The sequence below is a fragment of the Venustampulla echinocandica genome (genome assembly GCF_003357145.1).
Source record: "Venustampulla echinocandica strain BP 5553 chromosome Unknown scaffold_7, whole genome shotgun sequence".
Taxonomy (NCBI): domain Eukaryota; kingdom Fungi; phylum Ascomycota; class Leotiomycetes; order Helotiales; family Pleuroascaceae; genus Venustampulla; species Venustampulla echinocandica.
This window is the reverse complement of record NW_022474212.1, coordinates 390,038-404,232: the sequence shown is the minus strand read 5'-3', so window position 1 is coordinate 404,232 and position 14,195 is coordinate 390,038. Positions and strand designations below refer to the sequence as shown.

Below are 14,195 nucleotides of genomic sequence, written 5' to 3'. Positions count from 1 at the left end.
GTGATATTCGAGTCAACCGATGAGATTCCCGCTAAATGCAATTGCTTACAGACACTGGAATTGTTTCGTGGCTACTGCAGCTCCATTATAGACTAGGCAATTGCAATTTGTAATTGTCCTTCTGAAGCCCATTTAGACGAACTTTCGCTTTGTAGGTCGGGGTAATCTCTCGCTATTAACATATCCACTTTCTTCAATCACTTGTGGTTATTCCACCCCAGACCAAGTGATAGTAACCAACTAAATTACCCTGACGCCCCGCATATCGACTTATGGCGTCAAATGAACCAAATGGCGGTATGCATAGTGACCCTGGCGACCCACAAAACCAGGGATCATCGGGATATAGCTTCCTTTCGGAGGGTCGAACGTCAAAACCTGGCTGAGGACCTTTTTCGTTGCGGAACAACACACTCTCCACGTTATTCAATTTATTAAATTATCCCCTCCAAAAGCCAATGTGGTAAAGAGCAACAGGATCATAACCATGGCATCCGCAGCGCCTGCTCTGGACCTCGCAACGGCTCCAGCCGAAGACCCAACTAAACCCTCAGTGTCAACTCTCCTCGACGAGTCCCCTCCCCCAATTGCACCCGATCAATTCGATCCAAAATGGGAGACCGACAAGCTAGAAATATGGAGTTATTACGCTTATTATATTGGCAATAACGGATTATCGCTCTTTAATTTTGCGCCGACGGCATTTCAGAATCTGTTGTATCAGGCAGTTGGGGATGGCACTACCTTGAGATTTGCTGGGAGGTTAGTTAACGCTGTATTATCCCTCCTACGCGGACAGAATAGAGTGATATATGGAGTTGTGGAAATAAGCTAACAAAATGATATCACAGAGACAGGACTATTAACAGCATAGTTCTCTTGGCAAACGGGATAAGCTTTTCTATCCAAGTGGTAGTGTTCTTACTTCTTGGAAGTTTTGCTGGTGCACTCATTCAGGCGCTTTGAGAAAATGTTTCAATTTGTTAATGAAAGCAGATTTCGGGACCTGGCGTCCAAACATCTTGATCGTTCTATCACTGGTTGCCTGGGGCGTCGGGTTTGGATGGTTAGGCGTGCATGATCCTTCTAAGTGGGAGATCGCAACCGGCTTGTACATCGTTGGACGTAATCAACCGCCTGATACAAAAAAACAAGGAGGTTCAGACTGACAGATTTTAGTCATTGCCTACCAAACAACATTGACTTTCTGGACTGCTGCGTAAGAATCCCATCATTTGTTAAGCCTGAAGTCGTGCTGATCTGGTGCAGCTTTCCGGGCTTGGCTCGAAATACGCCCCAGCTTCGTGAAAAAGCAGAAGCATACCAAGCAGGAGAGATTTCTAGAGCAGACTATGACTATGCGGATACGCTCAAGCGCTCTGAACTTTCTAATATGGCATTCTATATCCAGTCACTCGGAGAGATCGTCATCCTAGCTGTCATCGTCGGAATCATGTTCGGGATTAATGTCAATGCCTCAACTGAGAACAATAACTGGGGCCTATCAGTGCTTGTGGCATTTGTTACAGGTGTCTGGTTACTCCTTGCGATTCCTTGGTTTCTTAAGGAAAAGAGGAGGGCTGGGCAAGAGGTATGATGTATATTCCCTTCTAACCCTTCAAGTTGTTTTCTATTACATAGCGCACACTGAGAATATTCAGGTTCCGCCAGGAATGAACATCATAACCGTCGGATTATGGCAACTCTACCGCGCACTCGGCCAAATTTGGCAGCTAAAGCAATCCCTAATCTACCTAATTGGTTACTTCCTCCTGGGCGACAGTCTCAACACCACCGTGACGGTCATAGCCACCCTCCAAAACAGCATTGTCGCCTACAACACCCTCCAACTAACCTACCTCCTAATCGTGGGCATAGCCGCCCAAGCAATCGGCATCTACACATTCTGGTGGGCCCAGCGCCGGTACGGCCTCTCCACAAAAACAATGTTCAACATCGTCGCGTGTGCAATCATAGTCCTCGACATATGGGGCATGATAGGCATCTGGACGGAGAAATTCGGTTTCCACAATGTGTGGGAAGTCTGGTTATACCAAGTGTTCTACGGCCTCTTCGTCTGTCCATGGTACTCGTACTCGCAAATCATGATCAGCGAGGTCACGCCGCGAGGCCGGGAGTTTCTCTTCTTCAGTTTGTTTAGTATTATTGGGAAGACATCCAGTTTTATCGGACCTTTGGTTAGCTCGGCCATTATCGATGCGACGCCGAGCGGGAATAATTCTACGCCTTTTTATTTTTTGACGGCGTTAAGTGTGCTGAGCTTCTTTGTTTGTGTTTTTGGTGTCGACTTGGAGAGGAGTCGGAGGGAGCAGGATGAGTTTTTGGAGAGCGAGGATGAGCACAAGAAAGGAATGGGTTTACATCATATTGATGGTACTGAAACGGCCATCCGGGTGAGCCAGGGTGCGGGTAGTATGAAAGTTTAAGGGGGGATGTTTAGTCTCTTTGACTGAGTGTTTTAGGAGAGAGGTTGGAATTATAATGGCCGGGACAGTATTAATTGAAACGTCAGGCCCTGCAATGACCCATCGTGGTCGGCGATTTAAAATAAGGGTTTGAGTAAAGCATGGGTGCAAAAGTACTAGATTACTAGGACTAATTGGTACATCCACGTCGTTATATAAAATTAATACAGTATCCAAGTTTCATTACAGGTATCAATACTAATTCTATATTCCCTCTAGATCCCAACTATGCATTTCCTTCACTGCCTCCAGGCCACCGTTTCAACTTTCCTATCCCAATATTCGAGCGCTTCACTCCTGCTCAGGGCACCCTTCTCCCCAGCTCCAGGCAACCTCCAGGCCGTAAAGCTAAAACCACTCTGTTTCAAGCTCGTAACCATAGGTCCCAAAACTAGCCTTGTAACCTCAATTCCCTGACTCTTCAACTCAGCAATCGCCAACTCGGCAAACGCAGCAAGTACTTCATCTGAGGTACTCCCAGAGCTGTTCACCAATAGAACGACTTCATTCGGCTCCGTTTTTGAGAATGGAATAAATGCTCTGTCAGCGTCAGAGGTATCAGTCACTAGATTAATCATCTCTTTCGTGAGATCCTCTGGCGCTGGAATCGGCGATATTTTCCGGAGACCAGGTTCGCCATGGCATCCCAACCCCAGCTCTATCGTCGCAGGAGGGATGCTCTCAAGTTTAGTGACGATATCGTTGGGTAGTGCTACTCTATAATTCTCTCAGCAAGGTTCCGAGGTACTTATTTGGGAGTAGTGAGAAGCTTACCGGTCGAAAGCTACAGCGATAGTCCCCACATTTGCAGCAACATACTCAATTACCTCCGTCACCCTCTCCAGGCTCTCCCCCTGATCGGCTAACGCACTCGCAATCTTTAAAGCAATCACATGGCCACTCAGTCCTCGCCTTCCCACTTTCCCGCCCTTCTTCCTGCCCACGGCGACATCGTCGCCAATTGGGACAAATTTGACTTTATAGCCCGCAGCCGTGGCGCGAGTGATGGCCAAGCCGGCGTTTAAAATATCACCAGTGTAGTTTCCACAGACGACTAACGTCCCTTTGGCATCTTCTGGGTTAAGGGGCTGGCAGAGCTTGATGGCTTCGAAGATCTGGGCCGCGGTGGGTGAGGCGAAGATATTTCCTGAGACGGAGCAGGAGAGGAAAGAAGGGCCTACGAAACCAGAGAACATGGGCTCACTGTAGTAATTTGTTAGTTTCAGGAGTGCAAATTAATTTCATGGAGCTGATAGATGGGGGTGGGAACTATAAACATACTGTCCGGCTCCTGCAAAGCCAATAGTCGTAACATGATCTTTTCGGTATGTCTCGAGATCACTTCGGTAGAGGATTTTGTGAGACGGGGCGTAGGAGAGATTCGCATTATGTTCTGTGATGCCGATTGAAGCTTCGTTGATGGAGTCTGCGGGATTGTTGATGAGGTGGAAGGTCTCTGTTTGGGTTTGAGTTTCCGCCATTGCGGTCCTAGGGAGACGGAATGCGGGATGTGGGGTAGCTTCCCGGAGAATGGAGCGAATTAAATAGAGCGTAAACAGAACTGAAATAAAGCTCGGGTGAGAGAGAGATATATGACAATGAGTTTGGGGTTCGTGAAGTTAAAAGGAACAGAAATAATTAAAAGGAAATAGAAATAGTGACATTGTAACCTTTACTACTATTAATAAATTACTTCCCTTGACTCTGTCCACCCCGCAATCGTAATCGGGCGGGTTTCCCGTTTTGGCCATCCGGGGGCGATTGTCAGTGCCGATCAAGGATGGGGAGGCTTGTGCTATCAGCACTTGTAAAGTACTTGTATGAAGAACTGCGCGATGAGTTCACCACGAAAAAATATTCTCCTCTTCTGTTTAACTCTTGATTTTGATTTCCCTCCCTTTTGACTTGAGCAATTATTACATAGATATTGAGACGTTCACCATGTCTATCGTTGTGGAGCAGACGCTCCCCTACACATCGTCGCAACTCCGCCTTGACGATACCGAGAGGTGGAATCGGCTGTTTCCGCTTATCCGACCTTCAACAAAAGCTATTTCCATTGGAAATGGACGAACCATCGTGGTAGACACTGCGCTTGCGAAGAGCAACAGCAAAAATGTTTTGGTTGCCGCAATTGTGTCCGCGGGCAACTTCTCAGACAAGGTCCTCCGCGAGTCTCATATAGCTGCTTTTGCAACCGAGAAATTTGGAGATGAGACTATTTCTGGTGAGGATATTGCAAGAGTTCTGAAGGAAAATGGGTTCCCAACTGAAAATGGGGTCGTCGTTATCAAGGCTGGCTCTAAGCAGGGCTTGGAAGCACAACCAAACTCCGGTGTTTTAGAGGTGTTTGTCAGAGGCGAGTTGAAGCTTGACCATATCATATCTTTATTGGAAGCAGCCACTCAAGAAACCAAGTAGGTTCAAGTTCTTCTAAAAGTTTGTGTTGAGAAAGACATCGCATCTAACATTGTATAGGTCATCTTTTGAAAACACCCAGAAATTTCTCGACCACTACCTGAGGGCTGTTGCAAAGACCACATCAGTATTCCACGAGAAGAAGACTGGCAAAGGGCCTAACGTCATCCACGCCGTTGAAACATCAGAATTCAGCTCGGCCAAAAAGTCGGTAGAAACGGATTTGAAATACCTCCTAAGCTCGAGACCTCCTTCTGGGGAAGATGTGGTATACGCAATACATGTCGCGGATATCAATGGCCTCTCACGGCTAGAAGATGGCATCCTAGTTCATGAAGTATCAGAATTCTGTGGTAAATATATATGCCCGGTTGACACTTGACTCAACTAACAGACATTTCGCAGCTCAAAATAATCTACCTACGTATATATCTCATTCCACAATTCTCGACAACCACTCTCAGGCGCGAGGCTGGGCTATATCGTTCTGCCCAGTGCCTGCAACATACCTAGCTCCTCAGCAAAAGCCAACAAACCCCCTTACCAATTCGATAGGGGCAGCAGCTCCTACCAAGCCTAGAACAGGCTCCTCTCAAATCCAGATAACCGACTCTCAAGTTCGGAAGATCATCACACAAGGCTGCGAAAGCGTTATTAAGGCCGAACCAATAATCACGGAGTACGACACCATCGTCGGAGATGGAGACTGCGGTTATACTCTAAGAGATGGCGCCAAGCAAGTCATGAGTTTTATCAGCAATGCCGACCTCTCAAAGCTCCCTTCTACGCTCGGCGAGCTTGTTGATGACCTAGAGGTGAACATGGGCGGCACATCTGGGGCCCTGTATTGCATCTTCCTCTCATCGCTCGCGCAATGTCTTTGGGACGCTCCGACTTTCGCTGATGCTTTGAAAGGAGCTTTAGAGCATCTACTAAAGTACACGAGGGCGAGATTGGGAGACAGGACTTGTCTGGATTGCTTGATTCCTTTTGTAGAGTCGCTGAAGAATACTGGAGACGCGAAGCTGGCGCTGGAAGATGCAAGAAGTGGCGTTGAGACGACGAAGAAGCTTGAGGCAAAGCTTGGACGGTCGAGCTACTTAGATGAGGCTGCTACAAGAGGCGTGCCAGATCCTGGAGCTTATGGGCTGTTGGTATTGTTGGAAGGTATGGTGGCTGCGGAGTAGGGATAAATAGTGTGTAGTAATAAGGCGATTCACTGTTCCAATAGTATCAATTTAGACGGGAATATTTCGGGTTCATTTCCTTTTCGACATGCATAAAATACTCAGGTAATCGACCTTCAATTGAACGCTCGAAAGCTAAGCATGAGACAACTGAGCATGATGAATGATGAATAGCTGAAGCAACTATCTTAAGCTGTAGCCTGTAGGTTGCGATGGATACATGGGATTTTGCGTTAAGGGCGGTGTAATAGTCTGAGTGGATTTGTTTGCTATCAGAATGCCTACTTGTATAGTTGATAGCGTTGTAGTTAGCTAAATAAACTGCTAACCTTACTTAATATCCAATGCCTCAAACACAATCCTCCTCACCTCTTCTAAAAAGTCACCTGCCTCCTCCTTCCCCCTAAACGCATCATTATACCCCGCACTAATCTCCATCTGACCTCTCCAAGTTCCGAGATAAACCCCTATTCCTGTGCCCAACTCATCACTCGCAACCCAAGGTCCGATCCCGTCTCCACAAACGGTAAACTGTTCATGTTGCGGCTGCATAATTTTATCAATCACTCCTAGACTTGAAATCGACACAGTGGGAGCAGTGTTTGGCAGTGGCACTTCCGGAACTTCTTCTGGGTATGGAGGACTGATCGAGGAATAGTAAAGTGGAACCATGGCGCAATGGTTTGGATCCGACTGCACGCTATGATAGAACACCTTAATATCCCTCGCCACGGCCGTAAACTCTTGCCTCAGCACGCCCTCATTCTTGGGATTGGAAACACTGGGGATATTGACATCTATAACGAGCGACTTGCCAGATGCGGAATGATACACCGCAGCTGCATGCTGGGCTGAGTCGTACGGCGGTGAACAGTAGGAGCGTAGATTGAGCAGACTGTAATTGATATACCGCCCCTTTCGGGCAAGGTCATTGCGAGGTTGCAGATTGCGCAATACGAGCACGATTCCAGCATGAAAGGCGTGTGTGGGTGTCAAGCCTAGGGCTTTGCATTTCTCCAAGACTGCAGAGGTTTCAGCCACGCTAAGCTTGAGGAGGCTGCGTTGGGAGGGCCCTGGAGGGTTTGAGGGAGATTTGCGGAAGGGGAGTGACAGGACGGTGGAATTGGAGTCAAGCGAGGTGGCATCTGAGTTGAAAGCTAGAATTTCTGTGAGACGATCTTGCTGTGCCTGCGTTGGGGGGTTGGCAAGATTGGCGGCGACATGGAAGGACGGGGAGAGGTTCGTCGTTTCGGTACCGTTGAGGGAGTCAAGATGGTAGGAATCTTGAAGTGTGTAGCCTGAGGCGGCGTGGATGAGGAGGTTGTTTAGTAGAATGAGGGTCCCAATGCCGTCTATTATAGAATGGTGGCAGCGGAACACGATGTCTCTCCTTAGACTTGTGTATTCTCCTTTGGGGGCTGGGGGAGTGATAAGGAATAGTGTTGCGTATTTCTCAACTGGTGGATCGGCATTGCTGATCTGGTCACCGGTTTGGCCATTGTTAATGACTTTAAAAGATGATGAGAGCCATTGTGATTCGTCGTCGACGGTGGCGAGGGTATGGTAAACTTTTACGCACTTCTTTTTCTCGTTATCAAACTCGACAGTTGATGCGAGAGTTGGGTGTTCGTATCGGAGTTGAGCCCAAGCCTGTCGAAACGCTGATTCGACGAGTTGTCCTTGCTCAGACTCTGTGTGAAATTTTGAGTCGATGGGGAGGGAGATGGAAACATAGCCAGTGATGGCGAAGAAGGTCCTCCCAGTGCCTTCGAATAGCCTGGCTAGAGTTGCGTAAAACCGTTCTGGCTCGTCGATGTCGCGTTCCCAGCGGCCGTGAGTGGTTTCGTGCCAGTGGAGAGGGTTAGTATGCATTTTAGCTCAGGATGAGTTTGAGTTTGCAGATAAAATTGAGTCCTAAGTGAGTTGATATTGGAATTTTCCAATACCTTCCACTTCCTCCCTATTATACCTATACTTAGGCAAGTCAAGTCCCCAGCTCATATGTTATATAGAGGGTATCAACCATTCTTCGGGAGAATGTCGGCACTTGATCTCCTTGTGAAGCAGACACGGCCCGGGATTCCGAGCAGGCGCATCTCAAGGCCATAGTTAGGCGTGCAAATAATACCTATACAGAGTTTTTGAGCAGCTGCCACTGGAGGAAACCTGAACTTGGACGTGAACGCGGGGGAGAAGCGTTGGGAGATGACGGGTGATCTTCGGACATTCCGCTGGAATTGATCCTGGCAGACCGCTCACCTCCGTATCCTCCCTTGCATAAGGTACATGTACCTACTTACCTATGATGCTGTATGGATGACCATTATTCTGTTGGATTTTAACTGGCAGGTGTGAATTCAGGTATTCGAAAACCCTATTGGTGGCATCTGAACAGGACCGCTGATTCGTACCACCGCTATTTGAGACGAGAATGTAAGTTGATGATTTGCAGGTTGAAGGGATTGCATAGTCTACCACTGTTTTCCCCGCCTAGCCCATCCTAAATCCTGTGCCATATCTCCATGAAATACAAACCCAAATCATATTTCGAATATTGCAATTGCAGAGGTTGAGACGTGATATGGTTAAAGCCGGTGTCACAATCAATAGCAGTTGAGCCGTCGCAAACCAAGGTCATTGGCGGGCTATCGAAATTCAAATCAATCTTTGAACTGTTGGGATGCAGTATCAATGCTTTGCAGATTGGCGTAAGAAATCGGGTTGGAAGTTCTTACGAAACATTAAACTGGAGATCAGTGGGAGGGCGACGGGGAGTGTGTCTGTCACTGGTGAGGTGAAGAGATACCGCCATGGCCAGATTACTGGGCCGATCATTAAAGAGGCGTAAATAGGATCTGTACAGCGTTCACCCACAGACGTTCCGGAGACTAGTCCCAAAGCGTTGGAGCAACTTCTCGAATGGCTCCTACCCCATTCCGCGGAGAAAATGTATGGATAAAGATTAATAAGGAAAGGATGAAAGGAGACGACAACAATACACACAATCTTAGCGTTAGGCCACTGAGAGCGCTTCATAAACAAGCCACAACTGCCAGTTACCAGTTACCAGTTACCAATTACCGGCATATACTCCGTACTGTGCTGTACGTAGTACCTACATGTATATGTCCCTAGGTATACGAATACGAAAACCATACGGCGTATCCCCCCGGAGTTCCCGCGGATTTGGACGGCGAAATGATCAATATTATTATGTATGGACGAGCAGAGTCTGTTTCTGTACCTGAACGGGGTCTTCCCTTCCCCTTCCCGGGCTCCCGAGTTCGCAGGGCGCAGGGTCGGCCAATAGATCCGCCACAATTCCGAGTCGAATTAATCATCACCTAGCCGAAATCATTTTCCAAAATTGCGGGCTTCTCAGACCCTCTGCCGCGCTCTTGATCGTCTTCGCCTGCTTTCCTTCTTCCCCTTTTTCCTCTTGTTCGAGTATCCCTTTCTTGTGTCTTTCACTAGGCACTCCTCCTATAAAGCCAATTCCTCCGCCCAGTGCATTTGCGAACAGCAACTGCCACTGCACTTGTCCGTTCAGATCGCGGAAGCCACCGCTGTGCTGATAGGACCCTTATCCAAGCAGGGCGCATCAACATCACCACTCAGGCCCCGATTTCATCAGCCAACATGGCCGACATAGCCAACATGGCAGCCGCATCCAACGTCAGCCTCCCCTCGCCCCTCGCCAATGCGAAGCACGCCGACATCTTGAGTAATCCCCAGGTCAGCGGCGTCCTGAACCAGCTCTCCGAGCTCAACGGATGGGTGGTGGCGGTCACGCTTCTCCTGGTCTTAGTCGCGTACGACCAATGTGAGCAGCCCAATCATCTCCAAAATCCACGGACTGCGCTCACATCTCTACAGTCAGTTACATATGGCAAAAAGGATCGATCGTGGGCCCCTCGTGGAAGGCGCCTTTCATCGGCCCCTTTCTCCAGTCCGTGAACCCCAAGTTCGAAGAATACAAGGGAAAATGGGACAGCGGTGAGCTCAGTTGTGTCTCGGTCTTCCACAAGTAAGCCCTTTGCACCTATATTATTTTGTTCCGGTTTTTAATATCGATACTTCTGCCAGGTTCGTCGTTATTGCATCTACTCGCGATATGTCGCGGAAAGTCTTCAACTCGCCCGCGTTCGTGAAGCCGTGCGTGGTGGATGCTGCACATAAGCTTCTGGGCGCAAATAACTGGGTCTTCTTGGACGGCAAGGCGCACGTCGATTTCCGCAAAGGTCTCAATGGCCTGTTCACCCGCAAAGCACTCGGAACGTATCTACCAGGCCAGGAGGAGGTCACCAAAGAGTACTTGGACCGGTTTCTGCAGGTTACCAAGGATGCGGGCGGCAAACCAGTGCCATTCATGCCGGAATTCCGAGAGCTAATGTGCGCTGTGTCTTGCCGAACGTTTGTTGGCCATTACACTTCCGACGAGGCTGTCAAGAAAATCGCCGATGACTACTACAATATTACCGCGGCTTTGGAGCTCGTCAACTTCCCCATCATTATCCCATTTACCAAGACGTGGTACGGCAAGAAAGCTGCTGAGTTGGTCTTGGAGGAGTTTGCAAGGTGTGCCGCGAAGAGCAAGGTCCGTATGGCAGCTGGAGGTGAAATCACTTGTATTATGGATGGCTGGGTGAAGCAAATGCTGGATTCTGCCAAATACCGCGAACATCAAGCCAAGGGTCTCCCTATGGAGGACATCGAGAAACCGTCACATCTGCTTCGCGACTTCACGGACTATGAAATCTCCCAAACCCTCTTCACCTTCCTATTCGCCTCTCAAGATGCTACCAGCAGTGCCTGCACCTGGTTGTTCCAAACGATGGCCCAGCGACCCGATGTTCTCGACAGGATTCGTGAGGAGAATTTGCGCGTGAGAGACGGTGACAGGACGAGGCCAATAAGCATGGACATGCTCGATCAAATGGTTTATACTCGCGCCGCGGTGAGAGAGCTACTTAGATATCGTCCTCCAGTCATCATGGTCCCCTACATGGCCAAGAAGCCCTTCCCAATCACCGACACCTACACCGTTCCTAAAGGTCAGTACTTTTGAAAATAATGCCATAACTCCACTAACCAGCCTTGCAGGCGCCATGGTCATTCCATCAGTATACCCCGCTCTTCGTGATCCTGATGTGTACGAAAATCCTGACCACTACGATCCTGAACGTTACTACACTGGTGATGCCGAGGTTAAGGGCGCCAAGAACTTCCTCGTCTTCGGAACCGGAGCGCATTATTGCCTTGGCCAGATTTACGCGCAAAACAATCTGGCTCTTTTGATCGGAAAAGCGTCGATGCACCTGGATTGGGTTCACCACGCCACACCCCTATCGGAGGAGATCAAGGTGTTCGCAACTATTTTCCCAATGGTTAGTTCTTTGATACCTTGGGGTGCAAAATGATAGATACTAATTCGGTGCAGGACGATTGCCCGTTGACTTTCTCAAAGCGAGACTAATTCGTAGCCTCTCAGTCGGCTACACTGGCATCCTCGTACGGCGTAAAATGGATTTCATTAACCTATTAATAACAGTCTGCGACAAAGGTGTTTGAGATAGAGTATTAATTCAATGCATTTGCATTGCACATAGGGAGGTTGCTTTTTGGTGTTGGGGAGATGAATATGGGATCTCATCATGGAGGGGATGGGAGAAACCAGACCACCAATAATAATACTTCTGTAATTAAAACGCACCAGAGATTATGAACGCTCTCCTCCGAAATCGCCTTGTGACTTTCTTCCGTGCTGACAATTCATCTATGGAACTTGGCTTGGAATCTGGACACATGCTTGCGGTGATGGCTCGTGATTATCAAGCATCCCAGATAGGCCAGCATGTGGACGCGGGGCTCGACTCTTCCAACCCGTATCCAACTTCCCCATAGCTACCCTTAGCACTCTACGAAGTATGAGGACATGACGAATAGCCAAGCCACTAATAATAGTTGAGTCATTGTATGGAAGAGCCTCCGACATCTAAAACGTGGTCACCTATTATCGACCCTGCGCCACGAAACTCATCACCATAAGAAGAATAGCACAACAGCCCTTCGGCTAAAATGAAGCCCATTGTATACTACCTTCAAAAAAGTTTCAAGCGAGGGAATAGAAAGAAGCACTGCAAGCCCTCGGAACACTATGCTCTATGGAGCATATTCCGTTCTAGCTCAAAATAGCGAGCCGGAGCAAAAGAAGCTCAACGGAACAGAATACTTAGCATGCCGGACATCAACAATTATATGGTATTCCGTACTTCGTACCTAGGTAGGTAGCCAACTCCTACGCAAAAATCAGCTCATAACCTTTACGATACAGCCTGCAAGAAGGAGGGACTCCGAGGGAAGCATCAAACGGTGAGATCACATCATGTCCCACACGGAGTTGGAGGCGTGAAGCAAGCCAGGAGGATCGATCAGATGGACGATCAGATGGACGATCAGATAAGATTAGCGGGATCGGAATCGGAATAGCAGAGCTCACCCCGAGCCTAACTCGGAGTTCGACGACTCCTTTATGAATCAAGCTTCAAAGTCCGTAGCCCCAACACCACTCTTGAAAAAGCTGATGCGTCATAAAAATAATAATTAAATCCCAGTTTCGAACCCCTTTTGCTCCGCTTTTAGAGGTCAAGGTACGTACTTGTACGCGTAGATTATCACAGGGCTTCAACGTGGGCTCTGGTGAGCCTACCTAGTAATTAGGCCTCCAAGTAATGGGCAAAGGGCTACGTAGTACACGCCTTTCAAACAATCCTAGATTCATTCAATGAGGCCTAATGAGAATATTACGCAAGCCGGCTGCGTGCGCCCTTCACGTCGTTTCTAGTCAAGAAAAAGCTCATAGCTTCTCTAGGCAGAGCGCTAGCCCTGGAGGCTTAAGCTTAACCTGACGTTGATAGCGTCGTACAGACGACGGCTGAGTCACCGGCGCGGGCAGACTTTCATAGAGCGCTTACTTCGCAGTCTGCGCTACTACTCCATCCGTACGCCGAGCGTTGTTCTGATTTTTAATCTTGCAGCAGCCGGAATTCGAGTGTGGGACCGTTGCTGGGGGGGGTTGGCCTTGAGCCACGAACCAGACCGTGTGTGTGGCTGGGGATGGGCTCTATGAGTGGACGCCCTGCTGGTGGGTTGGGGATAGGAGTGACTTGAGGCCTGGATTACATGGCTGATGACTCTTATGCTCTGATGGTCACGGAGGCTTAGGTTTTGGGGATGCCTTGCTGTGGTGTATATAACGGAGGGGTTTCTCCCTGAGATTCGAGGATTCTTTTTGTTATAACCATCATCATCATTTATATCATAGTCACAACAAGTCCCAATTCAAACCACACAATTATCTCCAGCTTGTGTCAATCGTACTTCATTGCCTATCGTCTCGCAGCATCATCAACATACACTCCAACCTTCTGCTACTTTGAGTCATTAGACAACCAACATCAACACGAATAGTCCATCACAAACAAACCCCTCATCCTCAATCAACATGGGTTACCAATCACATAAGCAAAGTAGTATGTCTCTGATGAACCCCTCGTCCAATGGTCAATTCCTAACACCCCATCCAGATTCCCAAACCATGTCTGCCAAGGAGCAAGACGGTGCCTCAATGATGAGCACATCAACATACGCCTCGACCATGTCCATCCTCAAGGAGGCGGCCAAGCAGAAGCTCCATCTCTCGTCCAAGGACAGCGACAAGAAGGCCCGCAAGGAGGCCAAGAAGTCCGCCGCTCGGTCAACCGTCCTTGTTGATGGCGTGCCCACCAAGAAGAGGCAGCCATTGAAGGATTCAATGACACGTAAGTTTCTCCCATCGATAGACTATAGCAGGCAACCCATCAATGCCATCATGAAATCCCAACGCTAACGCATTGAATATACAGCCAGGCAAAGGACCGCAGAGGCATATATGATCCAAGCCACATTGAAGTGATCGGCTCGAGCTCATGAATTTTATATTGTTGTTTGGATGGGTTGGCGTTGAACAGAGGTCTCGTACAGACCTCGAGGCGTTAGGAGTTCGGTCATTTAATAACGGGTTGGAATCCTCATGTTGGCAATAGATGGTCGGAAAGAGACGTAG

At 48.4% G+C, this 14,195-nt stretch overlaps 6 protein-coding genes across 6 annotated transcripts; 4 read left to right on the top strand and 2 right to left on the bottom strand.

Moving 5' to 3' along the window:
• Positions 1 to 487: 487 nt before the first annotated feature.
• Positions 488 to 2,447, top strand: BP5553_08063 (Autophagy-related protein; the record flags this gene model as incomplete). The annotated part of the gene is made up of 6 exons (XM_032016686.1): positions 488 to 762; positions 852 to 943; positions 997 to 1,125; positions 1,180 to 1,219; positions 1,270 to 1,591; positions 1,662 to 2,447. The coding sequence occupies 6 exons, from the start codon at positions 488 to 490 to the stop codon at positions 2,445 to 2,447; spliced, it is 1,644 nt and encodes a 547-aa protein (XP_031866977.1).
• Positions 2,448 to 2,725: 278 nt separating this feature from the next.
• On the bottom strand, positions 2,726 to 3,967 carry BP5553_08062 (DAK1 protein; the record flags this gene model as incomplete). The annotated part of the gene is made up of 3 exons (XM_032016685.1): positions 2,726 to 3,203; positions 3,261 to 3,689; positions 3,768 to 3,967. The coding sequence occupies 3 exons, from the start codon at positions 3,965 to 3,967 to the stop codon at positions 2,726 to 2,728; spliced, it is 1,107 nt and encodes a 368-aa protein (XP_031866976.1).
• A 460-nt stretch (positions 3,968 to 4,427) lies between these two features.
• Positions 4,428 to 6,091, top strand: BP5553_08061 (Uncharacterized protein; the record flags this gene model as incomplete). Its single annotated transcript, XM_032016684.1, has 3 exons — positions 4,428 to 4,903; positions 4,965 to 5,257; positions 5,310 to 6,091. The coding sequence occupies 3 exons, from the start codon at positions 4,428 to 4,430 to the stop codon at positions 6,089 to 6,091; spliced, it is 1,551 nt and encodes a 516-aa protein (XP_031866975.1).
• Positions 6,092 to 6,421: 330 nt separating this feature from the next.
• On the bottom strand, positions 6,422 to 7,963 carry BP5553_08060 (uncharacterized protein; the record flags this gene model as incomplete). Its single annotated transcript, XM_032016683.1, has 1 exon — positions 6,422 to 7,963. The coding sequence occupies one exon, from the start codon at positions 7,961 to 7,963 to the stop codon at positions 6,422 to 6,424; it is 1,542 nt and encodes a 513-aa protein (XP_031866974.1).
• A 1,767-nt stretch (positions 7,964 to 9,730) lies between these two features.
• Positions 9,731 to 11,567, top strand: BP5553_08059 (Cytochrome P450; the record flags this gene model as incomplete). The annotated part of the gene is made up of 5 exons (XM_032016682.1): positions 9,731 to 9,914; positions 9,968 to 10,118; positions 10,178 to 11,145; positions 11,195 to 11,478; positions 11,532 to 11,567. The coding sequence occupies 5 exons, from the start codon at positions 9,731 to 9,733 to the stop codon at positions 11,565 to 11,567; spliced, it is 1,623 nt and encodes a 540-aa protein (XP_031866973.1).
• A 2,028-nt stretch (positions 11,568 to 13,595) lies between these two features.
• Positions 13,596 to 14,045, top strand: BP5553_08058 (uncharacterized protein; the record flags this gene model as incomplete). Its single annotated transcript, XM_032016681.1, has 3 exons — positions 13,596 to 13,623; positions 13,678 to 13,911; positions 13,996 to 14,045. 3 exons carry the CDS (start codon positions 13,596 to 13,598, stop codon positions 14,043 to 14,045), a joined length of 312 nt encoding a protein of 103 aa, XP_031866972.1.
• Positions 14,046 to 14,195: the final 150 nt, after the last annotated feature.